General features: G+C 40.2%; 1 protein-coding gene across 7 annotated transcripts; it reads left to right on the plus strand.

Annotated features, from left to right (window-relative positions):
- The first annotated feature begins 654 nt into the window (after positions 1-654).
- LOC133875128 (nuclear transcription factor Y subunit C-2) lies at positions 655-8,589 on the plus strand. 7 transcript variants are annotated; one of them, XM_062313136.1, is made up of 3 exons: positions 655-828; positions 6,183-6,306; positions 7,332-8,589. In XM_062313136.1, the coding sequence occupies exon 3, from the start codon at positions 7,385-7,387 to the stop codon at positions 8,180-8,182; it is 798 nt and encodes a 265-aa protein (XP_062169120.1). In that variant the 5' UTR covers positions 655-828; positions 6,183-6,306; positions 7,332-7,384; the 3' UTR covers positions 8,183-8,589. The 7 variants fall into 7 exon arrangements, with proteins under 7 accessions (XP_062169120.1, XP_062169122.1, XP_062169118.1 ...); XM_062313138.1 differs by having other exon boundaries at positions 6,183-6,301; XM_062313134.1 differs by having other exon boundaries at positions 6,195-6,306.
- Positions 8,590-8,811: the final 222 nt, after the last annotated feature.

The raw sequence follows: 8,811 nt of genomic DNA on the forward strand, positions 1-8,811 counted from the left end.
AGAAATAAAATTTTAGTTTATTTATTTTCTAATTTTTTTTAAATTTTTTAAATTTTTTAATTGAAAAATGACACGTGACAGAGTTATTATGAAGATATTTCGTCGAATGAGCATTTTTCAAAGGTTTTGATAGTTTGGCGGGTCAAAGTCCGAACTTTGGTAGTTTCGAGAGCCATCTAAAAAATAATCGTAATTTGAGGAGCTAAATTGTATTTTTTACTGCAAATGTAATAAGGCTTTAAAGCAGGTATCCAACTGATCCGACACCTGTCTTCATAATTACGCAGGTTGGTCTCAAGTTGTTTCATGGGACCCACCTACAACTCACAACTCACAAGGGAATGTACCCTCTGTCACGTGATCCCCTCACCACCTTCGTCTTACTTCTCTTCAGTTCTGGTCCACGAGTCCTTCCCCTCCCACGCGCTCCCCACGTGTCCCACTACCCCGGACAAGCAACCTCATTTATATTCCCAAAACACCCCAGTGTCTTTCCCCATATCCCGAAACTACCCCTACCCACACCCGCTGTCTTTTTCCTCATACGTCACAGTAGTTTACGGTGGGCGTGTTCTTCTTCTGAACCGTCCACCTGAATTCCGCCACGTGGAGGTGACGAACATAACCTTCCAATGGTCGGAACTCGCAATGCTCGACACGTGTCGAGGTACCGACGACCCCAGAACTCTCTCTCTCTCCGAAGCACCATTTTCAAACTCTCTCTGTCCCTCCCTTTTAAAGCTCTCACTTTCTCCCTGTCTTCAATTTTCTCTCTCTCTTAGGGTTTCTGATATGGATGATCTCTGCTGAAGATTCAGCTGTAATTTGGTGGGTGACTTTTCTTTTTTCTTTTTTTGTTTGGTTGTTGGGTTCTAGCCTCGTTTCGTTGCCGGAAAAGTTAAGGGAAATAAGCGAAAGAAAAAAGAAATTTTTTGATATTCATGTTTTTATGTTGTATTTTTCAGTTTAAAGTGATGGGCTCTTTTTATCCGAAGAGAAATTGTGAAATTTATTTAGATTTAATAGTTTCTGTTTTCTTTTCTTTTCCTGTGATTTCTTTGCAACCAACAGAGCATTTGAATTTGTGAATTGGTAAGATAAAATGATTCTTTTGCCTATTTTTGTATTATGTTCTATTAATTCTTTGCATCTTTTTGCTATTTAGTGTTACTTCTATTTTAGCTTTGGTTGTTAGAACCATCAAAGCATGTTCAAGGAAAAAGAGAGGGTTTTGCATACTGTGTTTCTACTTTTATTTTTTTGTCTTTCCCTAGAAGACTCTTGTTGAGGTTGCTTTGGCAGGATTTGGGTTTTGATTAGATAAAGTAGCAGTTTTTTTTTTTTTTCAACAAACTCTGAATTGTTTTTCTAACGATTATAATTTTATGATTAGGCTTATGCATGTTTAAATTAGCCTTGATTTTCTTATTCTTGAGTGTCCTATCCTTGCCTGGACCAGTGGGCACATTGTTTATTGTAGTGTAGGTATTTGATCAGGTCTCCATTGATGGATGAGAGAAAGCAAGCCTGAAAAATTAGCTAAGCTTGAGGCTTAAGGTAAGCATTACTAGACTACAGAAAGGAAAGGATAGGAAAATCCTTGTGGAGAACTGTTCATTTTGTTGGAAATGGAAGTTAATTCAGTGAAATAAAAAAGAAAAATGGCCAGAAAAAAAAAAAAAAAAAGTTAAAAAAGAAGACTACTTACTTTTTTTTTTTCCTCTTTTTTCAAGGAAATGAAACTTGAAAGTTGTTTATGTAACCAAAAATGTCCTTGGGACATGATTTTTTTTTCGTTCTTCGGAGAAGTTCTCCATTTCTGTTGTCCTAGAGAACGGAAAGGGGCTGGAAAAACTTGTCTGCAATTGTGTAGCTGGGTTTTTTCTCTAAAACTCTTTTTGTAGTAGCTTATATTGCAGAAAATAGAGGAAATGTTTTTGTTTTATTACTTTCTACTGTTTGAAAGAGAAACTGTCTTTTCCCCATAATTGTTTTGATGTTCTGGGAGCATTTTTCTAGGGGTTTTTACTGCTAATCAGTGAAGCTAAATATTGTATGAAATGGGGAAAAATGAAAAACAACCAAGCCAAGTTACACTCAACTGTTGGCCAGCGCCCATGAGCATGCCCTTGTCACCTGTCGTGCCTTAGATTGACCTTCCCTTGCCGTAGCAAGGTTCACTGCATGCCTGCTGTCCAGAACCATACTTAGATTGCATTCAGCTAGTGCATCCTGCAGCCCGTTGATGTTGAGCCCTTGCACTTTAGCAATCACTTGGCTCTGCATACACATGGCAGTCCTTGCTGCCTTGTCCCGAACATTCCTCAGAACAGCCTGCATCCTGCAGCCTGTTCCATCCCTTCCTTATGCAGCTAGGTCTTCGTTTTGCTTCAACCAGCATATTGGTGAAGCCCGTTGCCATGTGCTTGTTAATTTCTTGTAGTCTCCTCAGTGGATTGGTCGTGTTCCATGCAATGGGCCATTGCCAAGGCCATGACAAACCTCCCTTTTGTAGAAACCACCACAATGAGAAATGTTTTCTCAGATTGCCTTTTGTTTTAATTTCATCAGCTTCTTTCCTGCTGGTGGATGTAGATTGCGGTATTCTATTCCACCTTTCCTCACAAGAAATGAAGCCATGACAAATTTTTTATTTATTTTTTGACAAGTGAAACCAAGACAATTTTTAAGTGCTTGCATTTTCACCCATGGGCACATATAGAATGAATCTTCAAAGATCTTCAAAGGTGCACTGCCTTTGATTTGTGTTGGCCCCATGTTGTAAATTTTTTAAATATGATTTAGTAATTCGATACAAATAGATATACCTGGATTGTTGGTCGACATGGATATAGTTTAAATTTTAGAGAAAGGGCATCTGGATGATGTCTGAATGTTTAGGCTTGTGAGGTCACAATTGTCTAATGTTTTTATTTGTTTCCGTGAATGAGTACTAGAGGAAATACTTTTGAATATTTCATATTTGGGACCTAGGAAAATTAAACCCGCTACAAAGTGAGTCTGGCCTAACTACTTAGTTGTTGAGTTCAGATTTGATAATTTAGGCAACCATATGAACATTTGATTTTTAATCTACTTTTCTTTCCCGAATTTTGTTGCAACTGAAGGTAGGTATGGTTTTGCCATTCCTTGAACTTGCAGCACTTTCATGAACACCGAGTCAAAAGAGCTATAAAGTGAAATTAGTACAATTGGGATAGGTTGGTGGCTTCGGTGACTGTTTTTTCCCCTTCTTAAATTTTATGTTAGTGTGTGGTAAGTTTTCTTTTGGATATGAATATAATTGAGCTATTATTCAATTATAATCTTCTAGGTGTTATCACAGTGGTAGTGAGAGTTCATATATGTGTTTCCCATCCTGTTTTATGTACTGTAAGCTACATTACTCACATTTTTTTTTGATAGGTAATAAACAGAATAACATTAAAAAGCGTAAAAGGCGCCCCAAGCATACAGGAAGTATACAAAAAGGACACACAAAAAAAAAAAAAAAAAAAAAAGAAAAAAAGAAAAAGAAAAAGAAAATTACATCAAACCCCCATCTTCTTGCCCCTGTCCCGACTAGAACCCATTCCCCTAGCATCGAAATTGATAGAACATTCTAGATTCTTGACCTCTCTTTTCCCCTTTTTCCTTTTTATCTCCTTATCCTTCTTAGGAGGGGATTTAAAGTCAAAGCGCTCATCCTCGATTAAAGCCAAAAAATCTAAAAATCCCTTCTGATCAGATCCCACGAACGAAACCCCGAACGTGCGAAAACACGACTTGCTATCTTCCACAACCCTGGGGTAAACAACAACACTATCCTTTGAAACAACCCCTTTAGAAGAATCCCCCACCTCAACGATCCCAGACGGCAAACCAGGAACCAGGGGGCACCCAGCAACACTTCCTTTTGGATCAACCCCCTTTGAAGATTCCCCCATCTCAATGACCCTAGACGACAAACCAGTTAACTGGGGGTGCCCAAACACAAAGGGACCGGCCTTGGCCAATGAGGAAACAAAACCCACTGACCACAGGGAAAGGAAACCGAAACCCCAGGAAGACCCAAAAGATTAACCCCACCAAAACTCCTTCCCAAGGCAGGGACATCCGCAAGCATCCCTTCCTGCTGACTGAGAGACGATGATCGGTACAAAGAATTACCAGAAGACGCACTAAGAGCAACGTCGACGTGGTCACGCCCAGCACCGACAGACGAGTACCCAAACTCCCCAAACTGAAAGACCTCAACGCCTGACCTCACCCTAGCTGACGGAAGAACCCCTGCCTGCCGAAGGATGAGCCCTGATACGGAAGAACTTGAAACTAAAGAAGGCCGCACCCCAGAAGGAAGAACACTCAGAAACACCGGCGGACGCAACACCAGCGCCGGAAGAGAGGAAGGGACGGCAACCTCATTGACGGACTCAACCACAGGAACGAGCACCCGATCACTGGATCTAGCCCCGGAAAGAGACAGAACCAGATCCACCCCAGGATCTGCCGCCGACGTCAAGTCCGGCCGAAGGGCGCTCCCATGGATCTCCATCGGACGCTGAAGACACCCCTGACCCGATCCCCGCCCCGATATTGCACCATCAGCCGAAGACAGCTTACGGCCCGAAACATCGTCCGAATTAGCATAGGGCTTAAACTTTGCCCCAGCCCGAAACCCTTTAACAACAGACTTTACCCTCTTAAGCACCCAACCCGTCACAAAACCCACCCTACGTTTAAGCCCAAGAGAAGACTTATAGCCCAGCTTTTTCGGCAAGCCACAGGCCCAAACCAGCGCCTTGGAGAACTGGCCCAGGATTTCAAACACCTTCTCGAACACTCCAACCAGTCCCTCCCCTTGCAGAGAAACGTCACCCTCAGCGGCTGAATTCCTGGACACGCCAGCCTGCCTACAGACACAACCTCGATACCTGGACTGGTCTTCTGCACGAAGGTTCAATCTCGAAACGCCGACCGGTTGCTCCTCCAGAACGGAGCAATCATTCACCTGACAGACCGCCCCCATCTCACATATATGAAGCTTATCATAGTTGATTTCCTGGTATTTATCTGCTTAGCATCTTGACAGGATCTGGTGATTAGTTCATGCATAATCATTTGACTGTCACCTTGAATCATGTAGGAGGTAATATATAGTAGGAAAGAAAATACAAAGTGGGGTTTATCCTTATTGTCCTAGTGTTCTTCCCTTATTATGAGAATATACCGAGAACCAAACTTGTTTATGTATGAAGTATGTAATTTGATATTCTAATTGGAAAGATTTGGTTTCCAATATATTGTTGCCCACCACCACTCAACGCTAAATTTTTTTGGAAACAACTCTTTTTGTTCCAAAAGAATTGCCTCTCTATGGTGAATAGTGTCCCTACTTAAGGACGTGCTAGTTACATCTATATGGTTCTTGAAAAAGGACTAGTTGTAGTTAGGGTTCCCATAATCGTTTATATAGCTTAGTCTGACTAGTATAATCCTATGTATGACTCATCCAAGCTCAAACAATGCCTTTACAACAATCTAATCTGAGGTACTGTAGTCTCCCCCTGCTCAAATCCTTGATGTCCTCATTACAGTTTGCATTGTGTTGTAATACTCCTCAACAATATATGGTTATCGGGTTGGTTTTGATACCATTTGTCATGATCCAAGGATGTGTTAGACATGTGCACAATGCTCCGAAAGGATTAGTTGCAATTAGGGCTTATTGCAATCATAGATCACCTATTTCAGCTTTGTATACAAACTTAGGATTTAGTACACAAAAAAAAAAAAAAAAGGATTTATTACACGTATGCAATCCTTTACAATCATATCCAGGGTACCGGAAATACTGTTTGATTTATGTTCTCAAGAATTCTAGAATTCATAGTGGAATTAGAATTGCAATGGAAATTAATGCTCCTATTCTGTATAAGAAGATCAATACATCATGAAGGCTTTGTAGCTAAGTTAGTAATTTTTTGTTTATTTTTTTTATAATTTCAAAGCTAGGTTATTTTTTTGGTCGGTAAAAGCTATGCTTAACATGAAAGTAAAGCATTTTAAGTTGATTTTTGACTACTTGATCTTTTTTCCTTTTTCTGTGAATTATTTTTGCCTTTGTCAACTATCTTTCTCACTGCTGTCACAATAGATGAGGAAAATTAATTTATTCTTAGCTTTTGATGCAGAGTCTGGCAAAGTTGTAACATTTTGTGCCACTTGTAGAACATACTTAAAGCTAAAGGCTCAGCTTTGGTCCAATTTCTCTCCAAAAATTGCAGAAAAGTCGCATCTTGTAAGGTTGCTTTTCCTCTGTACATGACATGAAATTCCATGTGAAAATGCACATAATCAAGCACTCTTAATGGGGACATGGATTTGTGGAGGTTTCATGTATTTTAAAACTACTGCCAGTCTTGTAGGCGGAGACTTATTAGAATGTTGAATGAATGGGTTATCTTTTGTTATAGTTGAGCTTAAAGGGATTGTAATTTTTTTCACAAAGATATGCCTAGATTATTGGTTTTGTTCAGGGAAATGAGAGAAAAAGTGTTGGTTTCTTATTCCTGGATGTTTATGGAAATGTCGAATGTGGTAATCTCATGCATATATCAGTAGTTGAGAATATGAAACTTGTTTAATTACACTTACTGTGTTCACTGCATTAAAAGGTTACATTTGCATGCCTTTAATATTTGTTTTAATGCTGGATTAACTCTCTTTTGCTTGATATTTGTTCCTTGTAGAAAAATTAGATTTGTAAATTTGTCAGTGGCTTTACAAATGAACATTAAGGATACTTTTCACCATATAAAAGAACAACCAACAATTTGATGAAATGGAAGTTTGATTCCTGAAATCTATGTAGTATTTGCTAGAGTTATGTTGATTGCCTAAAATTTGTCTTTGCTATATTGTTGATTTGGAAACTGGTGTCGAACAAGGTTATAATAGTCAGGTTTCAGTGGGGTTACAGATGAGGTTAATTTATAGAAATGCTGATGTCCATCAGACTGTTGAAAGTTTTAACCTTGCTATAATGTAGAATAATCTGATAATATTCATAACCATAGTTCCTGCAAGAAGGCAGTAGGAATTTGTATGATCAATATCTAGGAATTTCTCTCTCTCTCTCTCTCTCTCTCTCTCTCTCTCTCTCTCTCTCTCCCTCCCTCCTCTTTGAATTTTTCTCATTAAAGCAAAGTGAAGTAAGATTTGTCTTCAATGTCTATTTGTGGCCATGCTGTTATATTTTCTTGTCTCACACATCCCTTGTTTCATTAGTTTTGGATAAAGCGTAACTGTTTGCCTTGTCTGGTTTCCAGCATTCTGGTAAGGGAATAATTACAAGAACTGAAGCATATTGCCGTAATTGGCCATGGATCAATCAGAACAGACACAAAATCAGCCACAGCAGCAGCCTGTGGTGGGAGTTGCAGCAGGTGCCAGCCAAATGGCCTATGGTCCTCCCTATCAAACTGCTCCCATGGTGGCATCTGGAACTCCTGCTGTAACTGTTCCATCTCCAACCCAGCCCCCCACAACTTTTGCTAATTCCTCACACCAGCTTGCCTACCAGCAAGCCCAGCACTTCCACCATCAACAGCAGCAGCAACAACAACAGCAGCTTCAGATGTTCTGGGCCAACCAAATGCAGGAAATTGAGCAAACAACAGACTTCAAGAATCACAGCCTACCTCTTGCTCGGATTAAGAAAATAATGAAAGCTGATGAGGATGTTCGAATGATCTCGGCAGAGGCTCCAGTCATATTTGCAAAGGCATGTGAAATGTTCATATTGGAGTTGACTTTGCGCTCTTGGATCCACACAGAAGAGAACAAAAGGAGGACATTACAAAAGAATGATATTGCAGCTGCCATTTCGAGGACTGATGTCTTTGATTTCTTGGTTGATATTATTCCAAGAGATGAATTGAAAGAGGAGGGACTTGGGGTCACCAAGGGTACTATTCCAGTAGTGGGTTCCCCGGCTGATATTCCATATTATTACGTCCCACCGCAGCATGCCATGGGACCTACAGGAATGATCATGGGAAAGCCAGTTGACCAAGGAGCGATGTATGCTACGCAACAGCCTCGACCGCCTATGGCTTTCATGCCGTGGCCACAGGCTCAACAGCAGCAACCGCCCCAACAGCAGCAAACAGACTCTTGATGACTATGGACAAGGTAAGTGACGGGTGTTTTCAGGCACCCTTTGGATTGCTAGAGATGAATTTCCAGTGGTATCTTTTAGTAAGTGGTAGCTGTAGTGTTAGTTGATAGCTGTAATATTAAGTGGATGATAACAAGCATGTGAGAGGTGGTTGTATTATGTACGGGCGTCGTATTTGCTCTTGTTTAGAAGTTTGTCTCAATGTGGATTGATGGTTAGTTTGCTCTTCCAGTAGAGGATGCAAAAAGCTTATAACTTGTCCAAAAAAGAGGAAATCTGTACTCATGATACAGCTAACGAGTGTTTATTTTCAGTATTCAACAGTGATTGATTTTAGAACCAATTTGTGGTAGATGCCTCTGCATTGGTTCTAACTTCGTTAATGCCTGAGATTTCATCCTGCAAAATCTTCTCATTTTAAGACCGTATGCATTTTACTGGCTGCTCTAACCACCAAGGATTGCTTTGTGAAGAAGAAAAAGACCTACGGTTTTGTAGCGAAGGCAGGCTTTGAACGTGATATACCTTTGTGGGAGGAGGTGGTCGTTCTAACCATCCCCTCGTTGTGGGAGGTGTTCGCCTGTTGGGACCTTCTTTTAAGGAGATATATATATATATCTCTTAAATTA

Source organism: Alnus glutinosa, chromosome 8, assembly GCF_958979055.1.
Source record: "Alnus glutinosa chromosome 8, dhAlnGlut1.1, whole genome shotgun sequence".
Classification (NCBI taxonomy): domain Eukaryota; kingdom Viridiplantae; phylum Streptophyta; class Magnoliopsida; order Fagales; family Betulaceae; genus Alnus; species Alnus glutinosa.

What these genes read in the sequence shown, in the direction of transcription:
- LOC133875128 (XM_062313136.1), top strand. Translation starts at nt 7,385, where the DNA reads ATGGATCAATCAGAACAGACACAAAATCAGCCACAGCAGCAGCCTGTG.